General features: G+C 38.5%; 1 protein-coding gene across 2 annotated transcripts in view; it reads left to right on the top strand.

The window, feature by feature from the left end:
- The window catches only part of LOC140276570 (probable flavin-containing monoamine oxidase A), a 40326-nt gene extending 27827 nt beyond the window's left edge, over nt 1-12499 (top strand). Inside the window, exons 11-12 of one of the 2 annotated variants that reach the window (XM_072371308.1) lie at nt 1335-1435; nt 9184-12499. In XM_072371308.1, the coding sequence (XP_072227409.1) occupies nt 1335-1435; nt 9184-9532 (450 nt within the window). In that variant the 3' untranslated portion in view covers nt 9533-12499. The remainder of the gene's footprint in view (nt 1-1334; nt 1436-9183) is intronic. The other variant, XM_072371309.1, reaches the window with a different exon arrangement.
- Nucleotides 12500-12867: the final 368 nt, after the last annotated feature.

The raw sequence follows: 12867 nt of genomic DNA, 5'->3' as shown, positions 1-12867 counted from the left end.
AAGTGCTTCAAACAAGTCTAGTTCAGGATTCTCAAAGCTAACGGCTATATTCATCAGGTCATTGCAGGGAGTACTGAAGCAGTAGCCAACAATAGTTGCAATTAGAGTGAAAGCCTCTCTGTGATGCCCCGTACTGTGTTGCAGGGTAAAAAACGCTGCACTGCTGCGTCACCTCTGAATGTTGATGTAAAAGAAATTGGTGAACAGATTTGTCAATTTTTTTTGTTTGATCATAATTACAGATTAAGCGAGATATTATATGCATTTTCAACTCAAAGGAATTGGACAATAGCTTAAAAGTATTAGATTTTACTAAGTGAAAGGGCACTTTGCTGCACTGGAGTTACAGACATCAAAGAACGCCATGCATTAGCTTCTGCAGTGGGATCATCTATCTCCCTCTCATCATTCGTTTCCTCGTCATAATCTAACTGAAGTCTTTCTGTGCTTGATTGATGCCCATCTTCCTCCCTCACAATCGTTTGGTCTCTTTCTTCTATTTCTGATTTGTTCATCTCTACTATCCTTCTCTGTGTCTCCTGCATACTTAATCCTTTTTTATTACTATTTCATACCTCCTTCCTGTCCAGTCAAAAATGAAAAGAAATCGCATCTCCAGACAATCACTTTAATCTTCGGTGTGCTTTGCAGGCCAGTCGGACAACTCCGACCCTAAGTAGTTATGATGTCTCTTTAAAATCTGTGTTAGATTGCTGCATGGGAGCCTGCAGTAAATAAGAGTAGAGAAGTAAGATATTAACACTTAATCCCATCGTGGCTACCAGTTTGAGAGTCTGTAGGCTATTGTGCAGATTTTATGCAGCACTTCTTTAAATTAATTCAGTCTGTCCACACACCCCCTTGCCAAATCAAAGAGACAGTCTACTTTCTATCACTGTCTGACAGTGCGGTTGTTAGTAAAGGATGTAGATTATCTTTTGTAGTTACTTAAAATTTAGCTCAGAAAAGTGAAAAATGACCCTCCAAATCTTAGTCTTTGGCCTCATTTGTGAATCACACTTAGAGCACGCTACATTAATTTATTGCTGTTTTTGTTCCCTTTGTTCGGTTTCTGCCCACTGAGGATGGGATTGGCTCAAAGCAAACACTTAAAAGCTGTTGCTTTCTGAAGATAGGCAAATTTTCGAAAATTTGCGTTACATGAATACAATTAAAATGAATTTGATTGAACTGGATTACAATCAAATGGGTAGAAAATAGTCTAGATATCTATTCGGACCTTTTATTAAACTTGTCTACTGTCTCATTTTGCTTTTCTGTTTTGTGCCATGAAATAATTCAGTGTTATATCATCAGCCTATTTTGTTTTGAAGGACTGGGCTAAGGAGGAATACAGTGGTGGCTGCCCTGTCAATGTCATGGCACCGGGCCTGCTAACATATTACCATCCGAGCCTGAGAAAGCCCTGTGGCAGGTAATCACCCTGCTGCTGACTAACACACCTTCTTCCCCATCATAATCAACAGTCCTTTTTACTCTGCCTTTTCACCAGAATTTATAGCCATGTAATGGGATGCAGTCTTCTATTGTTGTTGGTGTTAGACTTCATAATCTTTCGTGTACATTTATTATGCGCTGAATTTAAGAATTTCTAGGTTATTGGAAAGTGTTGGCTGACAGCCTATGAGATACTGAGAGCATATGCAGGGTGTTTTATTGTCTTTTTGTACCACAGAAACAATATTTGTACCATTCTGTGCATACTAGGCATTGCTCACTTGCACACAGTGCCTACAGATCATTGACATGAGTCACGGGAGGTATTATGCCTTTAAATGATACATAGAAGTCTAGTTCTAAAGATTGGCAGGAGGTCATCAGGGGGGTTTGTTCTCTTGGGAAAATGTCCTATAATCCATTTCTAATGGCCTGTTCAGAGATGCACAAAGAAGAACAAATGCAAGCGAGAGGAGGGTAAGGGGATTCAGGTAATGCATCTCCATAATGACATTGAGTCTGTGGGGAGCAGAGGAAGCTTATTACATAGCGTGACTCAAACAGCAGCAAGCGGATGGCAGCCCCTAATTCACATTCTTTTCTCATATAGAAAATGGATCCCTGAAGACACGCTATGACCTTGACACACATCCAGCACATGGAATTGGAAAAAAATGAAGCATGTTTTTCAAACATACTGTGTTTAATTTCAGAACAAAGTGACAGTGTTAGCCTGTAGATTGCAGGATTAGATTTGACATTCTTTGAATTCATTACTGACTGCATTGTGGGTTTATAATAAGCATAATGGTCTGAGCTGAACATTACACTTGACTGGTCAGCATGTGAGATGTCTACAGAGCGAGTAGAGAGAATGAGTAACCAATAGTGGTGTAACTGTGTTTATTTACGGTTCATTTCAGACGTCAGGTTTTGAGGTACCCATCAGTAAGCAACAGACTGTGTTTTCATATACTTTTGAATTAGATTTTTTTCTTTTAGACTTTGGTTTGCATGTGATATTACATATATGTGCATATAATACATACCTAACTATTGAGGCACTGCTCTGCATCAGAAATACCCTTAAGAGTACATCTGTATGTTTGGTTGGTTTCCGCTCAGCCATGTCAGGATTAGCAACACTAGCCTTCATCTTGACATACCATAAAGATTCCTTAGGAAGTCCTGCTCTGGCCTCTTTTAACTTTCTGTGAGTTAAAATCTGTTTAATCTGAGTTTATATGTATGGCCATTTAACATAATGCTCACAGAATGAATCTTTTTACTACTTTTTTCAGAATAAAAAGTGAACTCTATTGTGAAGCAATATATTATTTACAGAGTTAATTATAACTCTAAAGTAAGTTAATTTAAGATTAAGCTTATTCCTGGTGTTAGGAATTGCTCAAACTCTTGTCTAAAACACTTGTTTAAGCTACATTTAAGATAACGTTCATTACTTTACTTCCCCAGTATGTGAACTCTGGATGCTATATTATTGTTTTATGTGGAAATTACATTGCTGGACACCAATATATTTGCTGCATATTACTCGTTTTCATCAGCAACGGGATTCATAGCTACATGCTTGGAAAAATAAAAGGGTTGTTAGCTACTCATCAACTCCAGGAGAATGAAAATGTTCCTGAGTACCCATTAATCGAGATCTCTGGGAATAGGAACACAAACTGTCATCTAAGTTTCTTACACTTGTTTGTCCAACTCCACATTTTTAAGCGGAAGGTATTGGCTATGACAGTGTTGGAGTGTTTATAGATTCTTATATATGCTTCTGTCTCATAAAGTAAAATAGCTGGTGTCTGTATCCGAACAACAAAAGTGTATTTGTCAACTGATATTTTGCAGCAAAGCTTTGGAGGAAATGACTATCATGAACAGTTCTTCCTGCCAAGCACAAAGTTGCAGTGCATCACTTTCAATGCCAAGAGCCCCACTGGGTTACAAAATATGTCAGGTCTTTATGATGCATCAAACATTTAAGAAGCCCTTTTAAGGATCTTCAAGCGGTCAACACATGGTTAGCAATGTGAGATGCACTAGATAAGAAATAAACATACACAGTAGGTCTACATTTTTGCAGGTGGAGGCACTAGCTGCCAAATTGTTGCACAGATATCTTCCACAGATCCTCAACTGAAAACAACTCATTCCATCCTTTAGAATTTGAATGAAACGCCCTGAGAAAGGAGCCTTTATTCACACATTCAATGAGATTTTTTTTTGACAACACAAAGCCAAAAGCAAAACATCTGTTTGTACAAGGAGGACCCAATTAAAGCAATTTACCACCATTCTTTCAGGGGTGTCACTTAGAGAAAATAAAGAAAGCGAGGACAGACGAGACTAAAATGGAGATGTTTGGCCAGAATTCAAACTAATACATTTGGTAAAAAAAACACAGCAGCACAAACACCTCATGTCAACTGTCAAGCACAGATGTGGAGGGCTGGTGATTTGAGATTGGTTTGTAGCCTCAAGACCTGGACACCTTGCGGTCAGCCATGAACTCCCATGAAGTCCAGTGTGAGGTCTTTGTCTGACAGCTACAGCTTAGATGAATTGGGTCAGCTAACAATGTGCCCAAGCACGGCAACACATTTCTAACAGAATGACTAGCTTGTTGCATCTTTGAGATTCTTTTTCAGTTCAAGTCCAGACAGTCAGGTTCACTTATTTACAATGAATTAAAAAAACAGAATGGAGGAGACTTATGCAGCCTTGAGTTTCTCTGTAGGAACTAAAATTCTTCCTTTCACATTGGTCATTAGGTGAATAGAAAAAAAAATGAAAGTCTCTTTTTGTGCTTAATGGCATGATGTGGACCCTTAAAAAATGTGTTTAGTCTATCAGCTAGTAAATGATTTGAGACAGCCTACTTAGAAATATAATAAAAACCGAATAAAGCGGGGCAGTTTGATTACAGCGAAGGTCAGAACAATGTTCCACTAGCCCAGAGGGAGTCTTCAATTGCCTGTCCTGGTTTCACTGACTGACTTCAGTCCCATAGCAGTACACTCTCCTTTAGGTTTTCATGAAAACGACATCAGATTAAATAAATGAATACACTAAAAGGGGACAATTAAATCAATGACACACCAATATTATACTTGGATGTAATTTCTGGAGTAAAATGATTCAATCCTGCATGTCTGTTAAGGGCATTATTTTGACAATCTTTTACATTGTAGAACAATTCAGAGGACATTTAAACTATGAAATAACACATATGGAAACATGGCATGTGTTAAAAAACATTGTTTCATGTTTTGCATTCTTTAAAGTAGGCACCTTTTGCTTTGACTGCACACCCGTGGCAATTTCTCAACTCGGAATCCTTTCCAGTGAAAAGGTGTGCTGTGTTACTTCGTTGAACTTCGTTTCTGAGAACATGTGTTCCCATTCAACAGCTGCAGTGATTCATTTTATGTCAAGTACTGGTCAACTTAGGAAAAACCCCCACAGCAGTTTGTCATTGTTTAAGCAGTTTTCACACACTCATGAAATGTTCCGGAGCAGTGGAATGTGAGGATGTAAATGTTTGCAACATTTTGTGAAGATTTTCCACCCAGAGTTTTTGTAAACTCTTTGAAACATCCGTAAGTGAGACAATGTATGAACATGTGAGGAAATGTCCCGCAGCATTTAATGCTGGTGCGTGAGGGAGGGTGTGTGTGTGCTTGTTAGAGTTAGCCTATTCTGCTGACCTGTTTGGCATTTTCATCTTGCTCTCAGCTATAATGGATATGCAGAGATACACGCAGCTCTCAGATAAACACATCTGCTGTTCTCAACATCTAGTAAAGAAAACGCAGCAATTTCCATACTGTCATTTCTGCATCATGTATTGCCTCCTGTGCTCTCTTAGACAACAGGAAAGCATCCTGCTGTGTGTGAACAGCAACTGCAATAAAAACGAGACCGAATTGTCTTCAGTTTCTCCTGAAAATAAACATTTTCATGTGTTAAAATGGCTTTAAAGATATTATGCCCCCCCCCAACTTTGAATAAGTCTGTAAGTGCAGTTGCTAAAACAGATAGAATGACTGAACTGGAACTCCAGAGGACAGGAAGACCGAGTCTCACCTCCACTGCAGAGGGTTATGAAAATTGCAGCACCTCAGACTAGAATCGAGTGCTTTATATGGTTCAAGTGGCAGACACATCTCAACGTGAGCTGTTCAGTTCAGCGTAGGCCAGAAAACTCCAAGAACACACATTCCAACTGTGGAAATTTGTGCTGAACTGCTTTCATCGGGATTGGCTGGCTTGATTACTGAAACCAACCAGACCAGATGAAATGTTGCCACCACCATGTTTATAAAAGGCCAGAACTAGTGTAGAGTTAAATCTGCCTAGATCAAGCGAGAACTATGGAAAGGCGAGCTCCAACATGGGCGTAAGTCGAATTAGTGGCGACCTTTTAAAAAGTGTTTACAGCTACGTTTTTTCATTCTAAGTGACGTAATGGTGCAACTCCATGGTGGCTTATTGACTGTGGAAAACCCAGCCTGTGCTCGTTCTTTATTGAGTCAACTAGCTGTAGCACCAGCTCAGAACCAGCGATGGAAATGCTTTGGTTGAAAACTGGTATCATTTAGGTGGAGGGATCAAATTAGACCACTTTAGAGACTTCAAGACTAATTCTTTTTTTGTTTGTTCGTTTTCTTCACATTCTTATGGAAAGCCCTGCAATTTACTTCAAGTTCAAATTAACAACCTTTCCATTCAGGGTAAATTTGTCTAAAATGCATATTCTTTGCATTCCCAAAGTACACTGAGCTTTTCTAGAACCACATGTAGTAAATGGATGAATTTTCTTTTTAAAATGTTACACTAAACAATCCATCCAAGTTTTACTGAGACAGAGTTTGAACACAATTAAAATTTACTTATTATTTACATCCCATCTTCTGTCTAAGTTAGAATTGTCATTTTTTATTGATTTTTCAGCAATTGAATCACACACACACATATTTTTTACATTAATTTACATATATTTGTTTCCCTTTTTTGTGTGTTAAAGATGCCCATCTTGTATGCGGTTGGTTTTGAAATTTACTGAGTTTATTATCGGTCTGCAAAGTTGGCATGCTCCAAGTTCTTATACAGAGTATTGGTTCGTGTTTTCAGTGCAATAGCTGACATTATTCTGCGCATTTGGATACACAACACATGGGGTATCAGGTTAAAAGAAGCGCTTTAAAAGGTGATTATAAGTAGATATAGCAATAAGGGACATTTATATTACAGACTGCTCAGTGTTAAAGAGAAGAAGCGAAAGATGCCGGCTACATCAAGATGTGGCAACAATTTGTGGGAAAATGTTGAAGAACTGCTTTTTTTTCTTTGCCAAAAGTCTCACTGAACTAGATAGTCAGGACCTTTATCAATTAAATCAGAATATTTTGGTCAGGAAAATATAAGTATAAGTAAGTTACCCTATACTTGAGTGACATCAGGTAACCTACATCAGGTAATGATTTAGACTTTAATTCAGCGTAGGCTAAGAGGTGGACTGCAAAGTGAATGTCAACACCAAGCTTGCTGACATCTCAGTCAGGCTTCAAGGCATTATAGATTCTAGTGATGAAGTTTCTTATAAGGCATTTCGTAAAATGAACACGCTTCCCAACATTCTCACCGCAGCTTTGGGACACGCTGACCCTTCATTTACCCGGTTTCTCTGGTGTCGTATTCATCTGATTCCTGTTCCTTATAGCTTGCATTTATGGGGTTGGTGAGTGCATCCTGCTTTGCCACTCTGGAGCACACTGTATTTGGTGTCTAGAGGAAACCTGTTTGCTGCTCACATTCCCAACTCTTTGTTCAGAAAACACATCAAGGATGCTGGCCAGCACACAGGTGCTAAGGGGGTGCTTTCTCCATTACTGTGATTGGTGGACAGAGGTGGGGCCTGATGTAATTTCAGAGAAACCTAGAGGCTAGAGTGATGTGAATACATAACATATGTCCGCACATGTAGACACACCATCCTTTGAATAATGCGCTAGAGGAATTCCCTTCTGTTAGCAGAACAGAGATGTGATTCTAAAAATCATAGGTTGCGTCAATATGTTTTGAATCATTATTCTCTGATGAAATATTTAACACATATTGCATTAATTACACATTATTGAGTTGCTGTGCACAAAAAGCTGCAGCTGCTCACGGGGTAGCCATCATGTACAGTTCCAGCATCTCTACTCTGAATCACACCAATCAGTGCTTACCAAGTGTGAAAGCTTATTGGCTGCTGCCTCTTATTTTGAGTTCATTCTTAAAAAAAAAAAAGAGAGAGAATTATATAAGAATGATAAGCAGCCATGTCTACGTGTCTAACATACACATGGGCATTGTTTGGCCTGGGAGTCTGGGGATGCAGCCCTGAATGTTTTCTGATTAGTGTTATATCTCAAAAAAGCAGAAAGAAGCTTAATTGGTATACAGTAAATGATTAAAGTGTGGAGTCTTTTTTGCATACAACCTCTCTCGCTGTGCATATGCAGTTTTTGTTTTCCTCACTAATGCACAGTTTGTGCACTGGCAGTGCATGCAGCACATGTTTTGGGTTGCATACAGTTGCCTGCAGAGTGATCCAGCTGGACCCATACAGGCACAGCAGATGATGAAATTTATGCCGCATGGATCCAGTAGAATGCCAGCTGCCAAGCTGACCTGGAGATCACGAATTGTCTCAAATTCATTGTCTCCTCCCGCTCTGCGATCGGCAGCTGCCAGCTTTTTTTCCCACAGTTATTTTCATTTGACTTGATTGCAAGACCTCATACAACACAGAGCAGTCTCATAAAGTCAATACTAACAAAGCTGAAATCTCACCGATGATATAGTCTGGCAGTCTACCAAGTCCGACTAAAGCACTATATTAAAGTCTGTTGTGCACGCAGTGCACTGTTGTGGAGCAATGTTGTCACTCAACCTGGTGGTAGAATTGGTGGCATTTTGTTTGGTTACGTTTATAAGACCTGTGCTGTCAATAAATGGAGCAGAAAAAAAGGGGATGAATGGCAGCCTGTTTTTTGTCCTTCCTGTAGTGAACAACCCATGCAGGGTTGAAAAGGCTTAACCTAATTTGTTGAGCATGGAGATGCAAGACATGGACAGTATGACAGTACCTCCACCGTGTCTTAGTGTTGGTAGGAGGTTTTTTTTTTTTTTTTTTATACCAATAAAATGACTGATCTATTCACAAAAAATCTCTTCTTTAATAGGACAACCAAGTAATTTGACCTTTCTGATGCCTTAAGAAAGCTATTTTATGCTTTTCCCACATGAAAAAGAAACGGGGAAACAATTAGCTCCTTTTGTTATATGAAATAACTTTTATTCATTGATGACATCCAGTCACGTGACCAATGGAAATTTGCAGTAGTAGAGGAGATTTGATTTTTATTTTTGAGAAACTGATTTGAACCAGAGAAGGGTGCCAAGAATTCAGCCTCACGTGTAATTTATGACTGCATTTGTTTCACTACATACAGTAAAATGATTTTGTGTTGTGTTAAGGTTTGATACATTGTCATATATTTTCACACAAAATTGGTACATTTTCATTTATTTCTAAAGATATCATAAATTCTACAATTCAGGGATACTAGTGCACCTGACTGTAAATATGCTGATCTGTATGTGAAGACAAATACAAAAGAAACTTTAATCCTAGTGTGTTTTCTGGATTTACAGGATCCACTGGGCAGGCACAGAGACAGCCACACAGTGGTGTGGCTACATGAGCGGTGCAATACAAGCTGGTCAGCGAGCAGCTCTGGAAGTCCTGGCTGAAGTCTGCCACAGGGTTCTGACTGTGGAGGAGCAGGAGGCTCTGCAGCACAGTCAAACTGTTGAGAACCCTGCAAAGCATACACCCTCATCCAAACTCATGTTCCTGTTCACAGGAAAATCTGTGGTTTTAACAATGCTGACAGCAGGTGCTGTTCTACTCCTGGTTCAGCGTCAAAATACACTGAAGACACTCAAAACTTACTTGACAAACACTTTCTCAGCAAGCAGGCTTAATATACTTAAACTGTAACAAAAACTATCAAAGAGTTATTGTAACATGAAAACATAATACAATGATTTGTAAATCTCATAAACCCATATTGTTTCACAATAGAACATAAAAAGAAAACGATCAGATGTTAAAAGTGAGACTTTTTTTTTTATTTCATGAAAAATATTCGCTAAACTTGAATTTGATACCAGAAACACATCTAAAAAAAAAAGTAAACTGAAATGCCTGGACTGCAGGCAGGTCAGTCCAGCAGCCAAATTTGTGTTCTCCAAAGCTGGTATGATAGATGGTGTAGATGAATGTTGCATCATTTTGCTGAAATATGCAAGACCTTCCCTGAAAAAGATGTCATCTGGATGGGAGCATATGTAGCTCTAAAGCCTGTAGATACTTTCAGTATTAATGGGGCCTTTTTTTAGATGTACAAGTTCTATACGCACTGATGCACCCTCATTTCAGAGATGCAGGCTTTTGAACTGACTGCTGATAACAAGCCGGGTGGTCCCTCTCCTCTCTCCCCTCTGCATATAATAATTTCTGGATGTGTTTCCATGACAGAATCATGTCTATGTTTGATGCAGTGCTTCCCAAGGGCCTGAAGATCACGGGGATCCATTATTTTTCATCCATATTTTTCGCAGAGACATTCTCCAAATCTTTCTAATGTGTTTTGTACGGTAGATGATGGAATATTTAAAGTCGTCACAATTTTAAATTGAGGAACATTATTGTAAATTTGCCACAACCTTTCCAGAGTGCTGAACCTCTGCCCATCTTCAGAGAAACTCTGCCTCTCTAAGGTGCTCTTTTTAAACTCATTCATGTTACTAACCTGGTGTAAGTTTTCCTAATTGGTTGTAACATGTTCCTTGAACTGTTTCTTCTGAGTTCCTCTTACCTTTCCAGCCTGTTGGTGACCCATCACAACTTTTCCGAGATGAGCTCATATTTTTCGTGAAACAGTAAAATGTCTCACTTTCACAATTTGATACATTTTTCCATGTTTTATTGAGAATCACATGTAGTTTTATTATGCATGTAAATCATTATATTCCCAACCTTTTGTGATTGAGGGTGTAAGCCAGTACAAACAGATAAGAATTCCTGAAATGTTTAGATTTTTTTATCCTGAATAATACAAATATCACGTATTAGCTCTTTGTTTTTTGATGTCTTTATAGCAATCAAGTTGTGTTTTAACAGTTAGCGAGAGAAAGAAAATCGAGCTTCTACAATGTGTGCACTCTTGCACTCTTTCCTAAATTGCCATAAAACCTGTAACACAATAACATACCAGAGTAAGTGATTTAATCTTTTAAAGTTGCAGGTGATTGAAAGGACTTTTGTCGGCCCTCGTGTCTCCTACAGATAGGATCTCAAAAGCTAACTAATCTCTGGATGTCTACAACTCCACTGGTGCCATGCCCTGCTATTTGTTATCACTTGCTTGTACTGGATCAACTGCTTGTTCTTCCTGGTTTCTCCCTAAGCCAGTCCAGACTAAAGCATGGCCAACAAGCCAATATCTGTAAACATGCTTGAATTTTTTGCAACATTTGGTCACAGATTTGAGTAATAGTTCTCTTGCAGATCTTAGTCTCTGAAATGTAGTACACAAAAATGGAATGCATCTCTTTTTCTAACAAGACTCTACTAAGAGGAAGAGTAGAGTCGACTGGTGTGCTATTTAGGGACTTCACAGCTCTGTTCAGAGGTTCCCACATATCAGTGCAAGCTCAAGGCACACATGTAGTTAATGTACCATATGGGAGACTGGCAGCTTGCCGTGTCAGTTGCTATTTTTTCATCATCCAGTGCGATCCACTTCTCGTGTCAATGAGGAACACATGAGCTGTGTGAAATAGTGAGCATTTAAGAGAAAAACCCGGCCAAATCACTGTGCGCATGGATTGTAACAGAAGCGTGACATGAACCTTGCTTAAGGTTCTGAAAGCCAGACTCAGTATGCACCATATGTATGTAAGGATAAACATTAAAAGGGTAAAGGAGAATGTAGCTACCATTTTCTGAGGTGCAAAAGCTGAGATCAGTTCAGTAGACCATAATTAAATTGATGACTTCTAACCGCTTGCAAAGAAATAATTTTTCAGGCTTTATATTTTTGTTTATTTCACTGTGCAAAGAAGCATGCTGATATAGATGGCATCGCCCCAAGTCATGAAAACACAGAGAAAGATATGTGATTCATATGAAATCCGGAATGAAGATTGTTTTGTTGATATGCTGATGCTGAGAAGATTAGGAATGAAATGCAATAATAAATTTTTCAGGCCACGAAAGTTTCAAGGCCCAAAATATAGTACAGGAGTTAAAAACAGAAAAGACAGTTTGGCATTTTCTGCTGTGAAACTGTACTCTGCACAGTGAGCTTTCTGTTTTTGTGCCCGTTTCTTTTTGTCCAAAAAAATATCCACTGCAAAGCCTCTAAGTAATGTTGTTAAAGTCACTGAGGTCTCTGTAAACACCTGCACTTGTGTTAGTGTTTGCCCTCAGGCTTTAATACCAAGTTGAAAAATTCATAGTTTGCTGTGCAATCAGTGTTTGTGACCATAAACGACTCTTTGTCAAAGAAATAAACCATTTCTCTAAGCAGATGTTCTTGCTGTTGTGCTATGCTTAAGTTCTGATTGAATCTGGGCATATGCGTGTTTTTCTAAGAAGATTATAATTCTATAATCTTTTAACACTTGACAAAATATTGCCTTTTAAAAACCTCTATTATAGATTATGTCAGAAATGAACTCTTGCTGTTAAGATTTTGGCTGTGGCTTCACATTATCCACTTGTTTAGTCATCCACTATTTAGCAGACTCTTTTGGGAATTTGGGCTGGCAGCTGCATCCATATTTCGAACTCTACTTGAAGGCAACAGTGCTTCAGGATTTTGCTCCATATCTTCAGTTACATGCCATGTAAACAAAATCTGAGGTGATGGATGGTTTTTATCATATTGTCAACATCTTCTTGCTCTTGGATTTTGTGAAATAAATTTCTAAATAAGTTTGACGTACAGACTGTTTTTTTTTTTGTTGTTGTTTTTTCTTGACATATTTTTTGACTGATACGACTTATACTCCGGAAAATACGGTAATAAGTTTACAGGAATTATGAGAAAATCAAACAACTACCTGCATATTTTAGCAGTAGCTAGTGCTACCTAGCATAGTACTGGTTATGTACACTACTTTTAGTGAGTTTATCCACAGTGTAGTGAATGAACAATTTCAGCAGAAATGTTGAACAGTAATACAAAATGGCTGACTAACTACTGTACATAGTGGACGATAAAATGAAGGATTGGACAATTTCAACACAGTCCTAGGTCTGATCAA

The sequence above is a fragment of the Leuresthes tenuis genome, unplaced genomic scaffold, assembly GCF_036924035.1.
Source record: "Leuresthes tenuis unplaced genomic scaffold, fLeuTen1.0.hap1 SCAF_19, whole genome shotgun sequence".
NCBI lineage: Eukaryota > Metazoa > Chordata > Actinopteri > Atheriniformes > Atherinopsidae > Leuresthes > Leuresthes tenuis.
This window is presented reverse-complemented; position numbering and strand designations above follow the sequence as displayed.